The sequence below is a fragment of the Cavia porcellus genome, unplaced genomic scaffold, assembly GCF_034190915.1.
Source record: "Cavia porcellus strain 051 isolate PalLab524CR breed Dunkin Hartley unplaced genomic scaffold, mCavPor4.1 scaffold_20, whole genome shotgun sequence".
In the NCBI taxonomy this organism is placed as follows: Eukaryota; Metazoa; Chordata; class Mammalia; order Rodentia; family Caviidae; genus Cavia; species Cavia porcellus.
The window spans coordinates 33534285-33560908 of NW_026947503.1; the positions used below are offsets into that span (position 1 = coordinate 33534285).

At 41.2% G+C, this 26624-nt stretch overlaps 1 protein-coding gene across 2 annotated transcripts in view; it reads left to right on the forward strand.

Annotated features, from left to right (window-relative positions):
* Myo5b (myosin VB) overlaps nucleotides 1–26624 on the forward strand; it is a 359763-nt gene that overhangs the window by 270108 nt on the left and 63031 nt on the right. For both annotated transcript variants that reach the window (XM_063231700.1, XM_063231701.1), the window contains exons 18-20: nucleotides 19292–19403; nucleotides 23019–23230; nucleotides 25302–25458. In XM_063231700.1, the coding sequence (XP_063087770.1) occupies nucleotides 19292–19403; nucleotides 23019–23230; nucleotides 25302–25458 (481 nt within the window). The remainder of the gene's footprint in view (nucleotides 1–19291; nucleotides 19404–23018; nucleotides 23231–25301; nucleotides 25459–26624) is intronic.

Genomic DNA, 26624 nt, shown 5'->3' on the forward strand with positions numbered 1-26624 from the left:
TTAGAAAATGACCTTAGAGTGCTTCTGAGCCACTGATCTTCAAACTGAGTTCTGTGGGCAGCCACTCTGCTCTTGGCACTTCACTATTATGTCTATGGGGCTCTCAAAACAGGTTTCATTTACTAAAGGCTTCTTTAGTTCACCATTGTTAGTCTGTTTCTCAGAATTGTGTGTTGCAACTTATTAATGGACCCTAAAATCAATTGAATTGGGTTATGCCCAACATACTGTTTTTTATTGAAATATCTCAGGTTGGAAATTGTAAGAGGACAGTTTGTGGCCGAAAGAATATTGTGGCACAACTATTTCTCAGTGTTAAGATAGGCAAGGTATGTTGTCATCTAAAGATGTGGTCCTACAATGAGCCCCCGAGGATGAGTGAGCTGCTGGTGGCTGGGCTGGGTCTGCAGCCAGCACCCCTCTGCCCATGCTCCAGTGCCCTTGCTGAACATCTTACGGCTTACATCTGTGAAGTATTGTCTTCCGAACACAAGTTTATCTGAAGGAGAAGGGGCTTGGGTGGGGGTCCTGAAAGACTGTGCTCTGCCCCTGTGCCAGCCCCAGGCCTGAGAGCTGACATAGCAATGACTGCTCCTCATTTTCACTAATGTTTTGGAGTCCAAACTCTGGAACTTTAGGTTGGGAAAGACCTAAAATAGCCAGAATGTGTTGAACTCTGACTCTGTAGAGAGGCCTGAGTTCAGGTGTTGGCTGCCACACTTTCGGTTGGGTGACCTTGTGCAAATTAATAAGCCTCTCTAAGCCTGGGTTTCCTTATCTTTAAAATGATTGTACTTATTTCATAAGTGTCATAAGAAATGGGATAAAATCCTCAGCACAGTAAAAGTACTTGAGCATTTAATAAAATACTTATAGTCATCCAAATATGGGCAAGAAGTTGGCTCCCTATAGGTGTAAGTATCTAGGAAAACTATGTCTGTACCAGAAATTTCTAGCTTTGTTTTCATGAAATCCCGCTATATGTGGCTACCTTGAAAGAGTATCCTGAGAGTCTTAAGCAACTGAAAGGGTCAGTTCAAAAGCTATATAAAGGGGCTTATGGTGTAATTTAGTGGCAGAGAATGTCCTTAGTATGCTTACACACATGTCATGCTAAACTCTCTAGGGCCTTTGTAAAAGTAGGTTTGGAAAACCAGTTTCTACAGCTGTGCCTGTGCTATGCACTGCAGAGGCCTGGAGGTGAGCAGAAAAGCTCAAAGTGTTCACCTTGGTGTGTAACTCACCACTTTGTGTCTAATGGTGGATTTGTAAAGTGGAAGGCATGTAAATTGCAAACCATGTCAAGCCATAGAGAAGACACAAGGGAAGCATGTGACAATGAGGTCATTTAATGCCAGGAGAAGCCTTGGAGTATGTCTCAGTATAAAAGGAGTCACCTATTTCACCAAGGAGTTTCTAACAGATTGAATTAATGGTAGAACAAGTGACTTGGAAGAGGTGTCATGCCAAGAGTGTCTCCTTGCACATCAAGAAGAGGCTTAGAAGCCCATGAAGCTGACCTGGTTAACCATAAACCCTGCATAGGCAGGAGTGTACACACATCTGCCACCTCCAATTCACCAGCTGAGCTTCCTTACAGCCTCACTGCGTGAAATCAGAGTGACTGTGCATGTCAGCCACACTCCTACTAGGTTTGCTATCACTGTATGAAACAATCTATTTGCGAGACAGGAGGAGGAGAAGGCTTACTTCTGGGTTCTCACGAGAGCTTCATGTGAAATGAGAACAGTGTTTTGCCTTCGTGAGGTTCTCTCCCTGCTTAACCTCTCTCCTCCATACCTCCTGTATGGAGCATCCAGCTCTGAGCTGGCCCATGCCCACAAGAAACTCACAGCTAGAAGTAACTCAAGCTTGAAGAAGTTAAAGAGCAGCTCAACCAGATGTAAGTTCATAGTGCAAGTGTGAGAAGAGTGGAGACTTCTTGGATAAGGTGAGGCTGGAGGCCTTAAAGAATGAGGATTTGGATTAGTAGGAGACAGCAAGGAAATGCCACCAGCTGTGAAGCAGCACACTATCCCAGGATGGACGGTAACTTAAAGAGGGCTGCTCTGCCCTCTCGGTGTTCAGTCTCCCAGATGCTTGGACACCAGATGTGCTCTGCCTTCATCCAAGCAGACTTTTCTTGGCAACTAAAAGAACTCATGTCTGCCAAGTCTTTAGACGCATGTGGAAAGTGGCTTCTCCCACTGTTGATTCCCCCTGACTGCAGTCATAGTTGCCAGCAGGATCAAGATGCACACAACGTGCTGGCATCTTACAAGGTGTTTTTTGTTTGTTTGTTTGTTTGGGGGTGATTTTTTTTGCTGTTATCCTAATGGTTTTAGACTTCCTTCTAGTGAGTAATTACAAGTGCAACTGTACTTTTTTTATTTAATTACTGGTATTACAAAAGGTTTAATGAAGGAAAGAAAGATATACGTTTGGTATCACAGAACATGTTGTCTAAAGCCGTGTTGTAAACGTGTGGGCTTAGATCCAGGACACTTCCTTACATTTTCTGACTTGTACATTTTGCCGAAGGGTCCAAGAAAGGATTCCCTCCTTGAACTGCCATTAGATTTTGGAAAGCAGCACCATAGTTTTATGGTACTTTTGTTAGTGTTACAGTGACATTGAATCATTCACTCTTTCTTCTAAATCCTCATTCCCTTGCATCCTCTTGCCACTACCAAGCCACAATACTTAGGCTGGCATTTATTTGGAAGATGAGTAGTGAGGAACTAAGCCCTCACACCTGAAATCTTTTATCTGAGCCTGTGGCTTAATTTTCTGCATTTGCCATGATAACCATGTAGGGTGACTTCACTGATGAAGGGTAAACAGTGCTACCTAGCCACTTAATCCAGGAGATTGGTAATTGTTGTAGCTAGAGATAAATCAGATGGAGTTTTATGGATGCCATCTGCCTGCAGAGTTGGCCATGGAAGGAAGCACATAACAGGTGCAATATGCGCTAGCCTTGGTGTGTAGAGCTGGGCTCTATTTGAGGACCTGTCTTCGGGAAATTTCTCAAGGGCAGAGGTATTTGAGTAGAACATGGCAGACTGGGAGTCATCTACAAGAAAAATTCACCTCCTCGGTTGCTGAAAACACAATAAAGTGACTTCACTTGTATTAGCTTGTCAAATAACTGCATAACATTGCACAGCTGTGTCTTAAGGACCTTTCAATGAGCTTCTGTGATTAGAGGAATTACAATTTATATATCTTTCTGCATTTCTGCTGTGTGAGTGACCAAAGAAAAGGAAAATAGTAAAGGAAATTGCATCCATTGCCCAGGATTGCAGAGGCTGGTGATAAATCTTTCACAGGGCTTTCTCCAAGAGCCCAAGCTTCAGAAACAGTTCCTGCATCAGCTCTACTGATGACTTGAAAGAAGAATTCCTACCTTTCTTCCAAATTTGAGACACATTCAGTCTAAAGTCCACCAAGTTGGAGGGGACAAACTGTAGCACTACCAGCCAAAAGCAGCTATCCAGGGCTGCTGCTGCTCTTAAGGCTTTAAGGTATCTATTTTTATCCTCCCTAAGGATTATGGCTTTCTTGGGAGTATTGCTTTAAATTAAAATAAAATGTATCATTCTGTTTGAAATGCTGTTCAGTAGCTAAGAAATATGTTCATTGTAATGTGCATAAAACCCAGTGATGAATGCACTGTCCAGAATACAATGTAACCCACACAGCTCCTGGCCCTCCTGCCTGTGCAGTCACCTGCCCCTCTGGGCTCACAAAGACTGGAGAAACTGGGGCAAATGCTGCTTAACCAAAACAATTGTGGTAGGGGACTCCTTGAATGTGTGATTTGTATTTCAAAAATGAATCAAAGAAAAACTGCATAAACTCTAGTTCTTCACTTCAGCTCATCATCTTCATAACAGTTGAGGCTTCCTGAAAAGATTTCCAACTCCTCAACTTGCACCTCTCCAAACCCATGTGGAATAAATACTGCAAGATGTAGAATCAGAGGAAAGCCTTGGAATCTGCCTGATTTACCTTCCTACCTAATCGTGTTTGAACCTAAAACAGACACACAATTACTTCCCTTGCTATTAAATATTCTTCGGAAAGGGAATAGTGTAAAACTTACTTTAGAGTGATGTGATTCTTTATCTCAGACTCTTACAGCCTCAGGTCCTGACTGTTTTGCCTGATCTCTGTTCTCCTTTTCTGTAGACTGGGGTTTGACCTAGTGGTGCACACACAGAGTTGCACATAACAGTTAGGAGGCCATCCATACCATTTCAGAGGCCAGGGCCCTTCATCAGCCGGGACTCAGAGTCTGGATGGAACCCTGAGCATTTGCATCTTGACAAGGTTTTCAAGTGATTTTTAAATCCTGCCTGAAAACTTACTCCGGAGGCTCATGTTGGCCCCTCTGCATGTGCAGGCGATGTTAGGGCTGAAGGGGTTTTCCTCCGTGGTCCCTTGTTTATGTCTCCGCTCCAACTTAGAGCCAGCAGAAAGGAAATGTGTTGCTTTCTCCCTGCAGCAAAGCTTAGAAAGCTTCAGAGCTGACGCCACTTCTGTGGCTGAACCTGTGTTCCCCGGGAGAGCCAGGATATTTAGGGAGGGGTGAGGGTTTATAGTGGTACAAGGCATATGGTGAGCATCATGTGGCCTTTACCCTAGGAATTCCTTCATGAGGTTAGTGCTGAAATAATAGCAAACATTGCTTATAAATTGTGAAAGCTGCTCATAAACCTCACATTTAAGATATAACGCATATAATATAAAATCCATTCTTTTAAGATAGTTCAGTGATTTTCATTACATTCAGCTGTACAACAATCACTGTTATCTAATTTCATAATATTTTCACTACCTTGAAAAGAAACTGTTATTATTCATTCCTCCTTTCCACTCCTCCCTGGCCCTGGAAAGCACTCACCTTTGTATGTTGGTTGATTCCTTTATTCTAGATATTTCATTTATATGCAGTTATATGATATATGACTTTTTGCATCTGGCACTTTTCACATGGAACTGTTTTCAAGATTCATCCATGTTACAGCATGCACCAATACTTTATTCCTTTGCTGAATATAGTTTCTTTGTATGAATATCTTATCCATTCCTGAGTTAATGGACATTTAGGATTTTTCTAAGTTTTTGCAAGTATAAAATTGCTGCTATGAACATTTGTATAGGTGTTTTTGTGTGTGCATATGTTTTTATTTCTGAAAGTGGAGTTGTTGGGTCACTCTTTACCTTCCTGAGGACCTGCCATACCAATTTCCACAGTAGCTGTACCATTTTACATTCTCATCAATATTATATGAGGGGTTTTTTTTTAGAAGTCTCATGTTGCCCAGGCTGGCCTTAAATTCTAAAACCTCCCATCTGGAATTCCTGAAATTACAAGCCTGTGCCACCACCTGGGAAGGGTTCCCATTTCTATGCATTTTTGTAATTATTATCTGTCTTTATAGCCTTCATAATGAATATGAAATTATATCTCATTGGGGTTTTGACTTGTATTTCCCTGAATGATGTGAAGTATCTTTTCACATGCTCACTGGCCATTTGTATGTCTTTTTTGGAAAAACCCATATTCAAATCCTTTGCCTATTTCTAAAACTGGGTTATGTCTTAGTAATTTTTTTATTACTGAGACAAAATGCCCAACACCCAAAGTTCAAGGAGGAAAAGTTCATTTCAGCTCACAGTTTGTAGAGGTTTCAGTCCACCCCTGGCTCACTCCAAAGCCAGACAGCATGGCAGAGGGTCATGGTATAGGAGAAACAGTGTAGGGCATGGCAGGGAGAAGGCAGCAGAGCTGCAGCCGAGACCTCCTTTTGCCTTCTATCCCATCCAGGCTATAACATTTGAGTGGTATCACCCACACCACGGTGGGCCTTCACATTATCCATACCCAGAATGTACTAAACTAATTAGTGTAGGAAGTTAGTACCACATACCTTTAATCTCGGTATCACATATTTTAGATCCAGCCAGCTCCAAAAAGGCCCAGTTATAAGCACAAGTCTTTTTAAGGGGCATCTAGATACAAACCATAACATTATTTGCTTACTATTGAGTTGTAAGAGTTCTTTATGTATTCTGGATAAGAGATCTTTATCACACATTCAATTTAAAAACGTATTTTTTCATTTTATAAGTTTTTTTTTTACTTTTTTGTTGGTATTCTTTGGTAAGAACGTTTAATTTTAAAGAAGTCTAATTTAGTTTTTTCTTTATTTGTGCTTTGAGTGTCATGGTTAAAACAATCAGTGTCTAATCCAAGGTCACAAAGGTTTATTTTTATGTTTTCCCCTCAGATTTTTTTTTCAGTTTTAACTGACCCAATTTGCATAATTTATAATTTATGCATATAGCATCCCAGTCTCATTCTTTTGTATACAGATACTCAGTTGTCCCAGGACTGTTTGTTGAAAAGGTCACATTACTATTGAGGTAAACAAGATAGGTGGTATCACGTCCATTTTTGCACATGAGAAAATAAATCTTAGAAAAGTAATTAAATCAGTCCTCCTAGATAGAAAGGTAGAGAGAAGCATCCTGCACAAGATTAAGGTTGTCTGACCTCGTGAGTCTCTAACAAGGTGCCCTTCAGCTTTGGTCTCTTGTGTCTCTTTTACTTAATCTTTTTTTTTTCCTGTCTTTTTTATGTTTGTTTGGTTTTTTTATTTTAAAGAGGGTAAAACAAAACAGAACAAAGCAGATCAAAAGAAAATGATGTTACACAGATTTCAAAGCAAGACAAGAGATCTACAGTGACTACCATGATGTCTCTTGTTTTCTTCTAAATAGTTGTCCATATCTTGACACACAATGAATTCATACAAAACAAAATAGTATAAAATCGGTCAAAACAGAATAATGAAGGCATTATAGGCCTTCAAAACCAGACAATACGAAAATCAGCAATGGCCACCATAACATCTCTTGTTCTCTTCAAAATAGTTGTCCATACCTTTATGTATGTTGAAATTAAATAATACAAAACAAACTAAAACCACTGTCAACAAAGAATAAAAGCACTGCTGGATTTCACAGCATGACGATGTGGATTCAGCAATGGGTACCATAATGATTCTTTTTCTTCAAAGTAACCGTACATTTCAGCACGCATAATATAATTGATTCTCATAAACTGTTTACGAGAAGTTCTAGGCATGTATAAGCCTCCACATGTACACCTATCCTTTCTGTATTAGAAGAAAAAAACAAAACAGACTACTAGCAAAACAAGAAACAAAAAAGGAAAATAACAATAGTAAAGAGTCCAAATAATGATGATACAGGCCTTCAAAACAGGGTGGTAGGAGCATAACTAAGCTGCCTATTGTACCTACTGATCTTCCAACAAGTTCCTTAGATCACCAGACACAAAAATGCAAAATTGATCTAATCATACGAATGTTAACTGTTTTGTTCCAAGAACTAGTAGGATTTATAGCACAGTCACATAACTTTCCTGAGTGTGTTTATACAAATGTAGATATTTTATTCTTTTCCCTTCAGTTTTCTTTTTCTTCCTTTTCCCTGAGATATTTTTTCCCTTTGAGCAGATTCTTATTCTTTCACCCTATTTGTTGAGGGTTTTGTATGTACCCTTACCATTTCTTACACTAGGGAGACAATATGGTATTTACACCTGTGAGTTTGATTTATTTCACTTATGAGTATGTCTCAAGTTGCATCCATTTACTTATAACTATCTCAATGTGATCCTTTTTTATTGCTGAGTGCTATTCCATTGTATAAAAGTACCACATCTTTTTATCCATTTCTCAGTTGATGGGCGTTTAGGTTGTTTCCAGATCTGGCTATTACAAATTGTGCTGCTATAAACATGGGTGCACATATATCACTGTGGTATGCTGTTTTTAGTTCTTCTGGGAATATGCCCAGAAGTGGAATAGCTGGGTCAAATGGGACTTCTAATCCTAGCTTTTTGAGGAACCTCCAGACTGACATCCACAGTGGTTGCACCAGTCTACGCTCTCACCAACAGTGCAGAAGAGTTCCTCCCCCCCCCTCCCCCCCCCCCCCCCGCTACCCAACCAGCTCTCCAGCATTTCCTTTTGTGGTTTTCTTTATCCTGGCCATTCTTTCTGGAGTGACAAGGAATCTCAGTGTGGTTTTAATTTGTATTTATCTAATGACCAAGGATGCTGAACATTTTTTTCATTTATTTATTTTCCCTTTGTATTTCTTCAGTGGAGAAGTATGTATTCTTCTCAAATGCCCATTTTTGGATTGAGTTTTTGAATTTTGAGGGCTTGATTTTTTTTTAATTCCTTATATGTTCTAGATAAAACTCCTTTGTGTGAGGGACAGTTGACAATTTGTTTTCCAAATTTGTGGGCTTTTTTCACTATATTGGGGATTTCTTTTGACATGTAAAAACTTTTTAATAAGACAAAATCCCAGTTATTGATTCTGGGAAGTGTTTCCTGTGTGGCTTGATTTTTGCTCATGAATTCTCTGACTACCCTTATGTCTTCAAGGTTTCTGCCTACTTTGTCTTCCAACAAATTTAGTATTTCTGTTTTAGTATTTAGATCTGTGATCCATTTTGACTTTAGTTTAGTATCTTGTGATAAGCATAGGTCTAGTTTTAGTTTTTAGCATATGGAGAGCCAGTTTTTCCAATACCATTTATTAAAGAGACTATCTTTCTTCTAGTGAATCTTTATCAAAGATAGGGTAGCTGAATGTGTTTGTAGTTGTAGTTGTATCTTCTAATCTAGTCCATTGATCTTCAGGTCTGTTTTTATTCCAGTACCATGCTGATTTTATCACAGTAGCTTTGTAGTGTAACTTCCAGTCAGGAATTGTGATGCCTCCTGCCTGGCCCTTGTTGCTCAGAATTGTCTTTGCTGTTCTAGGTGTCTTCTGATTTCAGATAAATTTTAGGGATAGTTTCTCTAGATCTGTGATGTATGCTAATGGTATTTTGATTGGAATTGCATTAAATGTTTATAACAATTTTAGGAGAATGGCAATTTTTACAATGTTTGTTCTTCCTATCTATGAGCAAGAAATGTCTTTCCATTTTCTGAGGTCCTCTTCAATTTTTTTTCAGAATACTGTAATTTTCCCTGAATAGATATTTTACTTCTTTTGTTAGACTGATTCCTAAGTATTTCAGTTTTTTTGATGCTAGTGTGAAGGGTGTGCCCTCTCTTATGTCTTGCTCAGTGAATTTGTTGTTTGTGTACAGGAATACTATTGACTTTTGAGTGTTGACTTTATATCCAGCTGCATTACTGAATTTACTTATTATATCTAGGAGTCTTTTAATAGAGTTTTGCGGTCTTCGATGTAGATTATCATGTCATCTGAAAATAATGATAATTTAATTTCTCCTTTTTCCTATCCTTATTCCTTTTATTTCTCTTTCTTGTCTGATTGTGCTGGCTAGTATTTCCAACCCTATATTGAATAGGAGTGGTGATAACGAACATCCTTGTCTTGTTCCTGATTTTAGAGTAAAGGCTCTCAGTTTTTGGTTGTTTAATGTGATGCTGGCTATTGGTTTGTCATAGATGGCTTTTAACAGATTGAGGTACATCTATTCTGATTTTCTGTGGAGTTCTTATCATGAATGAGTGTTGAACTTTATAAAAGATTGTTCTGCTTCTATTGAAGTGATCATGTGATTCTTGTCTTTGGCTCTACTGATATGGTGGATTACATTTATTGATTTGCATTGTTGAACCATCTCAGCATTCCTGGGATGAATCCCACTTGGTCATGGTGTATGACTTGCTGCATTCTGTTTGCCAGTATTTTATTGAGAATTTTTGCGCCTATGTTCATTAGGGAGATTGGCCTATAGTTCTCTTTTTTAGTTGGGTCTTTCTCTGGTTTTAGTTTTAGAGTAATACTTCCAGGAATGAAGTAGAGAAAATTGCTTCCCTTTCAATTTCATTGAAGAGCTTGAGGAGTGTCAGCATTAAGTCTTCTTTGAATTTCTTGTAAAATTTCACAGTGAATCAGTCTATTGGGACCTGGGCTTTTCTGTGATGGTAAGGTTTTAATTACATTTTCAATTTAATTAATTTAAAACAGGTTATTCAGCAGTTTTACATCTTCTTGATCCAGCTTTGGTAATTCATATGTTTCTAGAGTCTATCCATTTCTTCTCTGTTATTAAATGTGAGAGTAGAGGTTTTCAAAATAGGTATTATGCTCTTCTATATTTCCACAGCATCTGTAGCAATTTCACTCTTTTCAATCCTTATTGCATGAATTTGAGTTTTTTCTTTCCTTTTTAAAATAAGATTGGCTAGGCACTTCTCAATTTTATTTATTCTTTCAAAGAACCAACTCTCTGAGTCATTGATTCTTTGTATTGTTTTCTTAGTCTCTATTGCATTGATTTTTTCTCTGATCTTTATAATTTCCTCCCTTCTTTTGCCTTTGAGCTTGACTTGCTCTTCTTTTTCTAGATATTTGAGGTATAGCATCAGGTTGTTTATTTCTGTTTGTTCTGTTTTCCTGATGTGGGAATTCACCATAATAAATTTTCTTCTGAGAACTGCTTTCATTGTATCCTCCAGGTTCTGGTAAGTTGTATTTGTACTTTCATTTACTTGTAGATATTGTTTAATTTCTTCCTTAATTTCCATTGTGACTCACTGATTTTTCAGGAATATATTATTCAATTTCCATGTGTTTGTGGGATTTTTGCAGTTTCTTTGGTCATTAATTTCTAGTTTCATGGTTCTGTGATCCAATAACATGCATGGGATAATTTCAATTCTTCTGCATTTACTTAAGTATGTTCTGTGGGCTAGTATATGATCTATATTAGAGAATGTCCCATGTGCTGCTGAGAAGAATATATATTCTGATGTTGTTGGGTGGAATACATCCTCTAAGTCCATTTGTCCACAAGTGTGATTCAGTTCTATTATTTCTTTGCTGATTTTCTATCTAGTTGATCTATCTCTTTGTGTCAGTGAGATGTTAAGATCTCCCATATAATTGTGTTATTCCTTATTTTATTTTTCATTTCTGTTAATATTTGTTCTGTATAGCTGAGTGTTCCCAATTTTTGGTGCATATATATTTAAGATTGTTATCTCTTCCTGTTGAAGTTTTCCCCTAACTCATATAATGTTCTTTATCTCTTCAGATCTTCTTGGTTTGAAGATCTTGCTTTTTGTTGTTGTTGTTGTTCCTGTTGCATGAAGCATTGGTTTCCATCCTTTGACTTTCAGTCTGTGAGTTTCCTTTTGAGTTAGATGGGTTTCCTGTATGCAGCATATGGTTGGATATTATTTTTTGATCCATTCTGCCAGTCTGTTTCTTTAATTGGTGAATTGAGGCCATTTACATTAATGGGTATAACTGAAATATATTGCTTTATTTTTGACATGTTGTCTTTCTGCTGTTGATTCTTTATCTTTACCCTCTATTTAATTGTTTGCCTTGCTTAGTGGCTTTTTCCTATGTCTTTCTACAATATCTTTCAGTATTCTTTGCAGGGTTTGTTTAGTGGTCATGAAGTTCTTCAGCTGTTCTTTGACATGGAAGTATCTTAGTTCTCCATTCATTTTGAAGGACAGTTTTTCAGGATACATCAGTCTGGGTTGAAAGTTGTTTTCCTTTAGGATCTGAAATACTTCACTCCATGCTCTTCTTAACTTCATTGGGTTGAGAAGTCTGCTGTGATAATGATAGGCTTTGCTTGATAGGTGCTCTATCTCTTCTCTCTAGCAGCTTTTAATATTTTGTTCTTATGTTGGATTTTTGGGATGTTGATTATTATATGTCTGGGTATAGTTTTATTTTGGTTATGGCTCTTTGTAGTTCTGTTAAAGTAGGTTCATGAAAAACAATATAGGAATCCAAGCAGCCAGACTGATAAATTTGAAATTTAATTAGCTGAGCTCAGGACCACTCGTATACTGACTCCCCCATTTCAGAGTCCAAACAAGTAGCTCTGAATTGAAAAGTTACAGAGCTTGTGAAAGAGAATCACAAAAAGACATTCTATTGGAAGCAATTTAGCTAGAATATTATATTATTTTTCTTTGACACCTGTATCCTGCTTCTTTTGTTGAGCAGGTTAATTTTTCTCTTGTGGGTACAGCTCATTCTGCTTTTCTCATTGGACTTATACCCTGAGTAATTTTCCATTTCCCTGGGTCAAATATAGGGCACTAGTTAAATGCAGGGCTCAAGATGGTATATGATGCCACACTATAACACTATATGCTTCATTTATCTGTATCTTTGTTTACTTTCTCATGTTTGGGAAACTTTCAGCTATTACTTCTGTAAATAGTCTCTTGGTATCATTTGTGTTGTCACCTTCTTTTTTGTTTATACCTGTCAATCTTATGTTGTTTTTCTTTGCATCATTTTGCAGCTGTTGAATTATTTCCTGATTCCTTGTTTTTAAAAGGTCTTTCCTGTTTATTAGCAATCTTGTCTTGGAAGTCTGAAAAATCTATCTTCACTTTCATTGAGGTGGTTTTGCCAACTTTTGATGAAATTTTTGATTTCCTATATATCTCTTTGAATCTGTTTCATGCATTGTTATTTTTCTTGTGTTGTTCATTCAAGGTTTCTGTATTTTTACATTGTTCCTCTAATTTTTTAACTATATCTTCCTTAAATGTGTTCAGCATTTCTTTCATTACATTTATCATTTCTTCTTTTACCTGAGAGATTATTTCTGATCTGAGTTCTTTTATAGCTTCCCAGAGTTGTTTCTTTACTTCAATCGCTATCATTTCAGGAGTTTCAGGTGTATTACTTACATTTGCTTCTCTGCCCATGTCTCTTAGGCATTCTTGGGAAGGGCTGGGGTTTTGAGATTGCATTTTGCTCTTTCATTTTGTCAGGGAAGCCAAAGGCAAGGTCTCAGTTGTTTCTTGGGTTGAGAATATCTGTCCCTGCTGCAAGGTGTTTCTCCAGTTTAGTGGAGGTCCTTAGACAGACCTTATCAGGTGACTCTCAACCACTTGGGGTCACTGGGCAGGGCCCTACCAGTCTTGGAGTGATGGGCCAAGGCTTCCCTGTGGGGTGGAAATCACTGCACGCACTCCAGCTTGCAAGGCAGAGAGCAAGCAGCTGCAGGCCACTCAAGGGTCACTGGGCAGGGCCCAAATAGCCCTGATGCATCCTCCAGTGATAGGGGACCTTGGGCAGGGCCCTGCAAGTCTTGGAGCCACACAAAGTCTTCTGCGTGGGGTGGAAATTGGTGCGTGCACTTTAAGCTCATGAGGCTGAGTGCAGGCAGCTGCAGGCCACACAGGAATTGGTGGGTGGAGCCCAAATAGGCCTAGAAGGACCTTCCAGTGCATCTTCTGGTGATGGGGGACTCAGGGCGGGGCCCTGCCAGTCTCGGTACAGTGTGCCAAGGCTTTTCCCATTTGTTTGTGTTTGTGTTTTGTTTTTTTAAAACAGGGTCTTGCTATGTAGGCTATGCGGACTGTGAACTCAGAATCCTTCTACTTTAGCCTCCAGGGTTCTGGAGTTATACGTGTGAGCCACTGTGCTTTGCATATTATATCCTTTTTAAAGTTTTGTCCATCCCTGGTATATTTCCAAACAAAACTCTTACATCCAAAAACCTTTTGTATCCAGTGTAATTTATTTCTCTGCTGATTTATTCTATTAAAGAGGAGAACAGAGATGTTTATGTTGCTTGATAGATGGCCACTATGAAGAATCTACCACTGTATATCCAGAGAGGGTCCATTAGTCCAAGTTGGTAGACCTCACAGCTGGCTAAATGCCTTACCTGCACTACTGCTGTTGATCCCATGATGAAATATTGTAAGGGACAAGGCCCATGCTGAGCTTATAGGTTTCTGCTAAGAGAAACATTACAAAAAGAAGCCTCCCACTGACATAGAATGCTTGACTGGGACTCTTTGATCAAAAATGAATGGCAGCATAGTGGAATACATGAAAGTACAATTGACATACTCAATTTTGATGTAGCATTTTTAAGGGACCCTTGAGATCATCCACTATGACATCTTTAGAGATTCTTCTTCTTGGCCTGATATCACAGAGATTATATGACTTAGAGCATCAATCACAGCAAGGTCTTACTAGAGAGACACTCAGGCTTTAGCTAATGTAGCCAACATCCTCATGAGGAAACATGCCCCAAAGAAAAACAGCACAAAGATCTGCAGCAGTATCTGACCCTGGTCCACTGTGTGCTTCTCAGGCAGGTATGTTGTGCTGCAAAGTATTCCCACATACAGATGTTTAAATCCAATGTGAGGCTCCAGATGGGTGCCCAGTCAACCGAAACTACACCTCAAGTCCTGAGTTTTCTTCCCCATTTACAGCTGCTCTGTCACTCACAGTCTCCAATCTGAAGAGCTCATTAATAGGGGGCATCCTTCCAGAGTATGGACTTACCAATGCTTGCCTGCATAGAAGCAATCACGGGCCCTGGGCCCTTCCCACACACTTCACTGTGGCCACGTCAAGACAACTTCTCCCCAACAGGCCAGAGCTCACCGGGCAAAGGCCTGTTATTAAAAGGAAGCATGACATTGAAGTCTAGGGTTCCCAGCCAGGCTCCCAAAATGTGAGTCAGAATCTAGGGAGAGCAGGCTGTAGTGAAGGGGGATCTGAGACAAGCTCCTATTGCTGAGACTCCATAAAGCAAAGGCAGGGCCTGGGCATGGAATCATGATGGGACTATTCTCCTACCATTAATACAGAATTGGATGGAAGAGTACCCAGGTCCAGCAGTGAGGTATAGGACCTCTGCAGCCAGAGTGAGAGGATGTGTGTGGGACCACCTGGTAAGGAGGGAGTCCCATTGGAAGCAAATGGCAGTCATGGATGGTTGTTCCCAAGAAGCCTTCCTGGATTCAAATTATGCTCTCTAGTAAATATTTTACAAATACTTGAGAGATTTTAATGTTCATGGGGAGGAGTGAATGGTCTGAAGATTCTATGTTTTACACGACTGTTCTACACACTCTAGAATTGTTAACCCAAAGGCAGTAGTCCATTTGTTGAAAAATGTAGAAGAGATTTAACTGCAGGGATGGGGAAGTCAGTTTCTAACCTCTTGAGTAGTCAGTAAAGCATGATTTTTTTAACTATAAAAGCAACTGGGTAAAGGCACAATTGGTAGTTGCTGTTAAGTGTTGAGAGATTTTTAAACAACTGAGTCAAGGAAGCCTTTTGCTTAACAGAACTTCTTTTTTTTTATGGAGCTTCTTATGTACAAGCAGATCTGTAATAGAAAGCAGAAAGTTCCATGTTCATGGTGGACTCAGCGCTAACTAAAATGCAGTGTGTGTGTGTCCATTATGTTGGGGGAGTCCATAATACAAAATTATCCTAGGCAGGTCCGTGCTCTTACTAAACATCCAAAGCTTCCCACCAAATCAATGTCCTGTTAAGAAGTTCTGTTTTTGGAAAAAGTAATATTTTCTTTTTTTTTTTAATTTATTTAAAAGGAAAAAGAGAAAAAACCAAAACAAAACAAAGCGGTGTAAGGGTACAAGTAATACAGAACTACAAAAAAAAAAAAAAAAAAAAACAGAAATCACCAGTTAATAGATTACACATTATCGTCTTAGAGATAGTTGCTCAAGTCACAGTATCAAAGCATACAAAGTGGACATTCAAACAGTGAGACTGCAAACAGTTGTGTTCAATGATCCAACCAAAAACATTAATATGGTCAGCTATTTAACACCCCCAAACACACTTGCAGTTGTATCCTTTAGAGCACTTTTTTTAAAGAAATATTTTCTTTTCAGCTTCATTTTGAAAGTTTTTCTATTAGAGGTGAAGGATCCTTTCCTAGAACTATTTTCTCTCCAGGGGCATTCAAAGGTTTATGGACAAAGGGTCCCATATGTGATTCTGGGCCCTAAAGTGACCAACACCTTTACAGGTCTCCTGCCCAGGCTCTGTAGCAGAAGCGCATCTGCCTAAGGTGATAATGTGCTTCTCAGTGGACCCTTTGCCTCCACACAGGCACCTGGCATCCCTGCTCCCATAGACTTCAGTGCATACCCTCAATGTGGTGCAGGCTGTTTTGAGTGTGTTTGCAAGGAAAGGAGTGCAGTAGACTTACACAGGAAGGGTAAGCAATTTAGACCTTTGGAAGTTTTTCACCTTTCCAAATAGTCCATATGATTGGCTCCTAAAGCCCTGTGAAGTATTTTTGTGAGGAGATAGACTAGTACCTCTTTTACAGCTAGGGGAGATGAGGCATCCAGGCTGCGACTGACCAAGGTCAAAACCAGGTTTCTGTGCTTCTCTCCTCCAAGCTCATTCCAAACTGGCTTTGATGTCTTTGCAGTCACATCTCCCTGCTCTCATAATTTCCTTGAGTTATGGTTCTGTCAGCAATAAGATTTTCAAATTAGAAGCATTTAAGATTTTTAGCCTAGCTAAATGCTGCTTTAATTATTTCCTCCAGCAAAATTGCAGGCTCATAGAAAAAAAAAATAAGACAAATGAGTACACAAATAACTGTGATGCAAAATGTGGGAAGTGCCCTCAGAAAGTCACAAGAAAGTGCCAAGCAGCTTTAAAGGTAGCGCTAGCAAGGATTACGTTACTTGTGTTGGTTGAGTTAGATGGGCAGGTGGGAGCAGCAACCAGGAGACTTAGACTTGATGAAGCTCTTTTTTCAAATTCATTATTTCATTTGATTCTTGCTCAAATCCTTTCCCTATGTGGAAGTATCAGAAGGAATGGTCTATATTTAAGACTGGAAGGGGTCTGTGGCAGAAAGCATCTAGGAAAAATTCCATGATGTTTGCATGTGCTAGAAACAAAAAGCACATGTGATTTGCAACTCGTCAACTCTAGCTGTCACTTCCACAGGCCTCAGTTTTAAGTCACTCAAGGATTGGCCAGAGCTGGGGTATTTTTTTATATTTATTGTACATGATTGAAATAATTGAAGCAACATTTAGCTAAGCAAAGATCTTAAATAGTCCCTTTTTCTTTTTTAATTTTCAACAGAAAAAAAATATCAGTAAAACGTTTTTTTTTTTTTTAAGGCTAGAAGGAGAGTAACAATGATCGGCATGTTGTATATTGTTACATTCACAGTAGTTGTTCAGGGTACAAGATATAGGCATGTAATGTTTCATGCCAATATTTTCATTTTTAAAGCTGCCTTTTTACAGAGGCCAGTAACTCAGAGATCTGAGTCACAGTCTCTTCAGCTATGGGGCAGAAAAACTGTTGTTCAGTGAGTGTAGGGTATAAAGAGCCAGAGGACCTTTTGGTTGGCCATAAAACAGAGGCCTTGAAAGCTCTAAGGACCTCCTTTTCCCTCCCTGAAAGGAGTCCCTGTGGATAGTGATCAGGCCTCAGAAGAGCACAGCAGCTGTGAGTGTGATGTGTGCTCTCATTTCCCAGTTCCACTACATCCTGATAGACCAAACAGGTTACAGGGTGAAGGGGCATAGAGACCAAGCGCAGTAGGGGCTGCCAGCATTTGCGAGCAGGAGAGAATGCGGTGGGACTGCTCAGGGTGTGCAATTTCCTTTTGGGGTTGTGAAACTGTTTTGGAATTCAGTATTGGGGATGGTTGTAAAGTTTTGCAAATGCACTAAAAACTGCTGTACACTTTTAAAGGGTAAGTTTTATCTTAACATATAAGTGATCTTCAAAGAAAGCTTTTGTTTTAAACTAAGGAGTAAAATAGAACCAATCCTGTAACACAGGAAAAAGGATGAAACAATGTCATCCTGATTGTATTCTTACACTGCCTCTTTCCTGAGACCCATTACTGTATTAGAAATCTTCCACCAAGTCAAGAAAAATATTTACAGAGGAAGAAGGGGCATAGAGAGAGGCAAGGAGCTCAGTCACCACTTTTCTCCTCATCCTAGTGAGGCAAGGTGTCTTGGAGTCAAAGCAGCTTATTAGGGAGCCCATTACCCAAGGTCAGTGCACCCCATCACCCTGCTGGGCTCCTGACTCTTGCTTCTCCTAGATAAAATTTCCTCTTTAGAGGCAAGGAGCTACTGGGGTAGGGGTACAGTCCCTCATTTTCTACTTAACACCTTAGCATATCTGAGGAGCTGGCCAGTTCCTCAGCAAGGCCACCCACTGGAGGCGGTTGCAGTCAGTGCCTGCTGACTTCCAAACAAGAAGTACTCAGCAGGAAACCTTGGAGAACAGGGCATGCTGGCCCCCAAGATGCTTCTGAAGGTGTGAACCAGTACCAGCTCTGCATCTCCACTGCCCAGGACTCAGGAAAGTTGAATACAGGCTGTGTTGACCTTCAGAGAAGTTTAGACCTCTCAGGAGGGATTATGCTGACTCACAGTAGGCTGTGAGCATCTCTGAAAGCTAAGATGAGAATTGAGGCATATCAGGGAAGTATAAACAGAGGCTACATTTGGAGGAAGGGCAGGCCTGCCTAGGAAAGAGTAGATTTCCTGTAGAAATGACTGATTTGTTTATGTAGATGTGGCCTTGAAAGCCTGGAGGCAGCAAACTTATGGGCCTTGTATAGACACTCTTCCCAAATTTACCAAAGCAGCACTTCCTTGCAAAGGCAGTAGATTACCGGTCTCTTCATTTATGTGAAATCACAGTGATATTTTTTCAGGGTGCCAATTCTAGTGAGAAGAAAAGGGAATCATAAGCAAAATCTACTTGAAGAAGAAAGTTGTTTTTTCAATGCCATATCAAAATATGAACAGTGTTTCCTCTAGGGATTCAGGATTAAGATTGGCCACTCTTTTTCTTTTCTGTGGTATACTTTTCTACATTAAAAAGCCGTCATCTGTTCTTTAAGAAGAAAACTCAAACATTTAAAAAAATAAAGCTGTGATCAAACATAGTGACACATGCCTGTAATCTCAGCTACTTAGGAAACTGAGACAGGAAGATACAAATTCAAGGCCAGCATGGGCAACAAAGGGAGATCTTGTCTCAAAATAATTTTTTAAAGAGAATGGAAGTATAGCTCAATGTTCCCAAAGTGTGTCCCCTGAACCACAAAACACAAAAACAATCAAAGGTACTCTACTCCTCAGCACTATCAGCAGGAAAAGGAGCTCTGTGTTTATGGATACCTCTGCTCATCCCGCAGAAACTTGTTCCGAGCCCACGGATCTTCTGTTCTCAGCCTGACTCTAGGAATCTGTACAGACTGAACTTTTTGGAGGGAAGATGGAACTCCCCAGGGGCTGGCTTTTGCTGCTTCAACAATGCTTTGTTCAATTGCATTGATCCCATTAAATACTACCTGGGGTCACCCACAGCCCATGTGTGGCCAAGAGGCAGGATGTGTCTGTCACCTGACATACCTTTGCTTGTCCTTCAGGTGGACCTACCATGACTTCTTCAATCGGTATCGGGTGCTGGTCAAGAAAAGAGAGCTTGCCAACACCGACAAGAAGGCCATCTGCAAGTCTGTGCTAGAGAGCCTCATCAGGGTGAGTTGGGCTCAGCTGAGGGTGTGACCAGGTGGCCTGAGAGTGCAGGGTGGGCTGTCAACTGCAACTTCGGCTGTCATTCTAACTGAGACTGAGCTATTAGTCCATTCTCTGGCATCAGAGACTAGGAACAAAAAGCCCTTTTATCTCCTAACCTTTTACATCTCAGCATATACACAAGATAGAGTTATCTGCACAGCTCACAAGGGTGTTTGAAGAGACCGCTGCTGGCTGTGGCTGCTGGCCCAGCATCTCTCACTCCTCTGTAGATGAGCCCACCCATTCCTGCCACTGTAGCTGGGTAGGATCTGATCTGGGGTCCAGGCACAAGCCCATGTTAGCAGTGAAAAAGAGCTGGTCCACTTTTATCTTATTGCAAAGCTAGCCCCAGCCCTCCTCATCCATATATTTTACATTGGGCAGTAGATTTATGTTTTAATTGAAATAGCCTGAAATAACACCTGACAGTTGAGACTGGACAACTATAAAAACAGCCGTGAGTAGCAAAGCTTTAAACATTTTAATAGTTCCACGAACTCAAGGGTGATAGCAGATTATGACAAGGTCTCCATAAAGGGCTAAGTCCTATTGAGAATCTTTCTTTTTAGAAGACGGTAAAAAGAGTTACATCAAAAATATTAAGTTTTCAAGTATTACTTTGCTAGGAAATGTTTACTTGAAGTAGCTTATTACCAAGTAGTCATTGTATTAGTCATGTTTTATTCACTAAATGTGTCTGTCAGCTTCTAAGCCTGTAGTTATGGACTACACAGGGTAGTGTACTAAATATGCAAGGTTTTAAAGTTGTCTTAAAAAGGAGGGCCCAGATATTATTTCCTCTTGTCCCTTCCCCTTTTAAGAGAGGGTAGCAGTCTGTCTAACTGAGGGCTGTGGTTTGTCCCTGGTACTCTGGTGACCTGAAGTTTTGCTGTGACCCGTCTGTCAGTGTCTAGGGCTTAGAATCTCATTCTGCATGGATGAGAAAAACGTGTTCAAGGGCAGCTGACTCCAGTTAACACGTAGTGTCAAGTGGTACAAGATGACCACTTGGTTTGCAGTCCAAACCTCTACCTGGCTGCCTTCTCTTGTCCACCCCTCCCCTCTCTTCTCTGAGTGTCTCCAAGGTTTTTAGCAGAACCTCCATTTTCCAAACAAAGGGTATTCACTGAACTGTGTGTTCCACTCTGGATTGTGGGGCCAAGTGTCCTGCCTAAGACCTGCCTTCTTGATGTGTGCGGGTCATTGGACCTTGCTAGGCACATCTGCCTCTTTCTCTCTGGTGAGAAGCCTGCCTTTTTCTCAGTGCCCAGCTTCCAGTCCAACTCTGCCCTCCTGCTCTCCAGGCCCTGAACTTTTCTGCAGCACTTGGTGTTACTCTTAAGGCTCATTTCAGATACCTGTGCCCCATCTCAGATACCTGTGTCCTTCCCTGCCAGGGACCTGTCTCTGCAGTGACATCCTCCTTACCTGTGAGCACTGAGCCTGGCACAAAGGAGCCCACCACACAGTCGTGGCATGAATAAGTGAGGACTTGCCTGAAGAAAAGTTACATGACACATGCTGTTTTCTCTGCCTGAAATGCATTGTCCCTCTTTAACCTGTTCACCAGGTTCTACTCTTTCCAAGCTGAGCTCTCAGTTACTTCCTGTCCTGAGCAACCTGTCTTGGCCTCCCAGGTGGAATTAGCAACTCCATTTCCAATGGCCAGTAGTATTCAATGTCTTTTTTTATTGCATTTATGTCTTGTCTTGTGATCAGACATTTGTCGTTTCACTGACCTGTGAGCATGTACATATGCAAAGACCTTACTGCTGCTGTGTTCTGGTACAATTCCTGTTTATCACTGAGTGATGTGTTAGTGCAGGTGCCGCATGAGTGACAAGCCAGGCAAGCCTGTCATGACTGGAAACTGCTAGCCATGGCTCACCTTGTCAGGAAGATGCAATCATCACTCATTTTACAGATGGGGAAACTGAAGAGCACAGAAAGCTGACATAAATTGCACAAATGCACAAGAAACCCTCGTGGTTGGTGTCACTCTGCGTGGTCGTCTTTCTGGGAGGCCTTGTTCTCCCCCTTCCCACTTAGATGCCCATTTGTTTGCAATGTGCTCTCAGTTGTCAATGGTTAATTCTACCAGGCTTGTCCACCAGCACCCAGGGAGTTATCTTTCCTCACCCATTGAGGTGAACACAGAGAAGGGCAAGTAATTTTAACTTAAAAGTAGAATTAAGATGGTAATTACAGGTGGAAAAGCATTTCATAGTGCAGTTTTTTTGGGGGGTTATTTGCAATCTGTAATTACGTGTAGCTCTGTGTGGCCATTTGAGGATAAGTGGGTCATTGCCATGCTCAGTATCCCAACTCTTGGTTCGCACTCCAGTTATGTACAAATCTCTTGGTTATTGGTTCCTCCCACCACCCACATTTAGCCATCCTGACCCTTAGTTCCTCAAATATACTTGGCTTTTGCTACCCCAGAACATTTGCGTCTGCTCTGCTCTCGCAAATTACCCCTTATTTTTAAAACATTTTTATTAGTAACTGTTTACAGTACATAATGATTGTAAGGTAATTGTGAGGAGTTGATACATGTACACAATACATCTTAATTATTTTATTTCCCCTTGCCCCACACACATCTCTTGGTCCTCTTCTCATTTGCAAAAGACCTGTCTCCCTGCTTTCTGTTATTTTATTTTGCTTTTTAAGTGATTTATACTTTGAGTTTGTCTTATAAGAGAAACCATCTTGTTATTTAAGTTTATGTCTGACTTAACATTATGTTCTCAAAGAACATCCTTTTTCCTACAAACGACTCAGGTTTATCCTTTGTGGCAAAGAAGCACTCTGTTACGTAAAAATGCCACATTTGCTTTATCCATTCATCTGCTCATGGACCTATAGGCTGCTTCTGAGATTAAGCTATTATGAGTTTGCTGCTGTAAACATGGGTGTGCAGTATCACTGGAATATGATGTCTTCAAGTCTTTGGGGAGATACCTAGAAGAGAAATAGTTGGGTCAAATGAAATGGCTATGATTAATTTTTTGAGGAGCCTCCATACTGATTTCCATAGTGGCCATACTAGTTTACACTCCTGCCAACAATGTAGAAGAGTTCCTTTTCCCCCCTGAAAGACTTGCCAGCATTTGTTACTTGCTTTCTTGATGATAGCCATGTCATGCTCCTTCTTGATACTTCACTGGAGCTTCATTCAGGTGTTTGCTCACATATCGCCTCCCAGAGATGCCTTTCTTAATTATCATTTTTAAAAAGATTCCCAGTTTAATTTCCTCCTTAACATTTCTTAGCCACTCTTTGAAAATGGAGAGTGTCTTTGCTTGCCTGTCTACTCTCACCATGGTGCTGGTGCTGTGAGGTAGATACATTGTTCACAGCCATGTCCTGGATGCCAGGGCTTGCCCCATGGTGGAGACTCTGTGTCTGTTGAGCCAATACTGAGAGTGGTGTGTTCCTGCAGAGGGGGGTATGTGAGGTCTGGCAAGGGATTCTGACCTGGGTGGTATACCTCAAGTTGCCTTAGAAGACCAAGGTACGTGCTGCCTTGCTGTTCACTGATGACCAACCCATTCTTCTCCCTGTCTTGTAAAGGACCCTGACAAGTTCCAGTTTGGCCGCACCAAAATCTTCTTCCGGGCAGGCCAGGTGGCCTACCTGGAGAAGCTGCGGGCTGACAAGTTCCGAGCAGCCACCATCATGATCCAGAAAACTGTCCGGGGATGGCTGCAGAGGGTGAAATACAACAGGCTGAAGAAGGCGACTGTGACCCTGCAGAGGTACTGCAGAGGATACCTGGCCCGCAGGTGAGCCAACCCGGAAGGAGGGAACCTCCCTCTTTCATGCTCAGCAATTAGAGTATTGGAGTGCATCCTGTTGGCCTTGCCCATGTCTTAGCTTTCTCCCAAAGGCTAGACCCATTACCCAATGCTCTTCTCTAGGAGGAGGTCTAGTTTCTAGGTCTCCTGCCCCCCAGCACCCTCTCCTCATGCTATCAGTACTAAATGAGAACCATCTGATCAACCTTTTTCCCTTTGCCTAAACCCCAAAGTAAATATATAACTTTTAGGAAAAGAGATGGAGCCTTTTTTTCACAGTTAACTTTTACGTAGCCTCATTTATACCATGAGTTTCAGAATCCCTTGGCATCTGGTAATTAGGACAAATTCCTGGGAGGCCCTTTGAGTTATTGACCAAGCCATCACAGAGCGAGTGTGACTTATGCAACCCTAACAGCCACCTCGTGGTAGAGCTCGTCAGGCTTTCCTGCCTAGGCCCTCCCACCCCCACCAATATTATGCAGAGGAAACTGCTGTAACCACTCCCTTCCTAATTACTATCTCTGGGCTAATGTGCTAGAGCAGTGGGAGTGTTTCCACTGAGGGTAGGGTGAGGGGCCACCTCCCCTGAGATGTATCCTAGGCCCAGGGGTCATAGCCTCCAATGAGGTGCCCCTCAGGCATTTTATACAAGTTGTCAGATTTCAATCCATCCCTGATTGGTAGCCAGTGCCCTCTGTAAATTGGAATTTCCTCGGAGGACTGATAATAATTGCCACAAAATCTTCCATTCTGAAACCAAAATTTCACCAGTCACTGCCCACTCATATCTGCTAGAGATTGAAAAGGAAAGGATAGCACCCTGTATGTCATGAAGGTAGGAGAGTGCTTCTCCTTGCCTATGTGCTAGAGACCTCAAGCTCACCATAAGCTGCTTATGCAAGCATGCCCAGAGATGGTGAATGCCCTTAATCACCTCTGAACTGTTGAAAGGAGCCCTAGAGCACAAGCTATAGAAATGAGAAGACAGTAGTTTTAATACATAAGTGTTTCTCCTAAATCCATTCCACCTAATGAAGTCATCACTAAGTGCCCATATGTGCAGGACTCTGTCTTGGGATCTTTGGGGGCAAAGACCTAATAGGGCTGGCCTGCATTTCCCTGCAAGGATATGATCCAGCAGTCAGGCAAGGCCCAGGTAGGGGGAAAGCATTTACAAAGAGCTGGACTAGAAAACCGAGCATTCCTGCAGGTATGTGTTCCATAGCCTGGGTATTTCAGTCACCTCCTCTTCCAGGGCCATGCTAAATAATTTCAAAGGTCCTTCCGAGCATTTGGCATTGTTGGCCTTTGAGTACCTGGTGTGACCTAGCACCAAACAAGACTTTTTAGAAGACCAGAAAGTGGCTCTTCATCTTACTAGGAAAGTAAGGTAGGAGTGCAAAAATGAAAGAGAAAGGGGCTGGGGATTTAGCTCAGTGGCATAAGCGCCTGCCTTGTAAGCAGGCAGTCGTGAGTTCGATCCTTGGTGCTGATAAAAAGGAAAAAGACAAAAAAAAAAAAATGAAAGAGAAGAGCAGTTCATATTCTGGGCATGATGGGCAGAAATGTGAGATGAGAAGAGAGAAAGGATCACTAGGCACCAGAGAAAGTTTTCATTATTCAGCTTGTATTTGCCCAGTACCTCTTTCCCAGGCTCTGAGCTAGATGCAGGAGTACAGAGTGACCCAGATGTGGCTCTGGCTATCTTTGAGCCTGGCTAAGCACAGATGGACAGCAGTGTAAACACTGAAGGATGAGAATGCTAAGTGTACAGGTACGAGGAGCGTCTGAGTCAGGATCTCAGAGGATGTCAAGCCCAACCTAGGGCTGATGCTGGTACAAAGACTTTGGGCCACAAGGAGAAAGATGATTCTGCCCTTCTAAACCTGAGCGAGCATCATCGTGGCTGCATTTGGAAAAAATGGTGAGAGTTAGCCTGCAGCTGTCTGTGTAGGAATGCAGATGGAGGGGCTTGTGTGGAGGACATCTGAGGGTCCACTGTGCTGGCTGGTCAGCACCCTTGAACTGGCTCCACCTGCGATCTTCTGTCCTCCAGGCTGGCTGCGCACCTGCGAAGGACACGTGCAGCCGTGGTGTTCCAGAAACAGTACCGAATGCTGAGGGCCCGACAAGCCTACCTGAGGGTCCGCAGGGCTGCAATCATCATCCAGGCCTTTGCTCGGGCCATGTTTGTGCGCAGAATCTACCGCCAGGTGAGTAGCCATCCCAAGAGATTTACATGCTGCAGATCTGTCGCTAAAGCAGCAGTGATGAGCTGTTGGCAACATAAGCATTTGCTGGATGTTCCTGTTTTCTACTTGTACATCTCTACCATCACTAAATCCTTTTCAAAGTTCTTTTTAAGAAGAAAGGGTATATATCTTTGTACCCCTTGACACCTCTACTGCCTAGAGAAACTGAGTCACATATCAGCCAGAAGTGGGGACTGCTGTGCTGATGTGGACTCATTCACATTTGAGAGCTGGAGGTGATACTAGGCATCAGCAGCTCCTGCCCCTTTCTTGGGCAGATTGGGAACCTGAAGCCCAGTCAGGTGAGGTCAGGAGAAGGATGCTGCCCGGCCATTTCTCTTTGCACTATTCTAGTGAGGCTAAAATCCACAGTTAGGTAAGTATAGATCAGGACGCATTTGATCAACCAGGTGACACTGTAACTGAATCATGATGCTCATATGGAAGATACCTTGAAGAAAATGAATAAAATGTTTTCCTAAAATGAATATCTGTTGTTTCTATGATCAGAAATGTATGATTTTCTAAATAATAAAATTAAAGCCATAAATTCATGATGAAAAAACATTCTTAGTGAGGCATCAGAGTGGGTGCAACACATGTAGAGATGTAATATGTGGAGAATCCCAGGCCAGTAAGAAAAGGATCTCTGAATTTCCCAAGAGATTGGCATTACCCATGTGGTGTCGCCGTGGAAGGGGAAGTGTCATTTTGGATGCAACCAGCAGGGGGCAGCATGTATAAAGAGTAAACACTAGGTGTGAACTCAAGCTCTGTCATGTAGCTGTGGCATTGGGCGTGTTAATCTTTCAACACTTTTGCTTATTTATTCTATGAATATTTTACAGAGTGTAAAGGCAAAAACATTGATGCTTTTGTTTTCTGAATGGTTTTTAACTTGATTGAAAGACACTCTCAAGTTGTTTATTATAAGCCATTACCAATTGGGACCTTTGACTAAAGTATCTTGCTTCCTGTGCTAGCTCCATCACTCCAGTCTGAGGCATGCACCTGTGATGAGGAGACATGAATGAGATAATCAATAGTCCCCATAACTGAAGTTTTTAGGTCGAACTATGATACGGTTTTACAAAGAGAGAGCTGATTCTCTATGAATATATGGACTT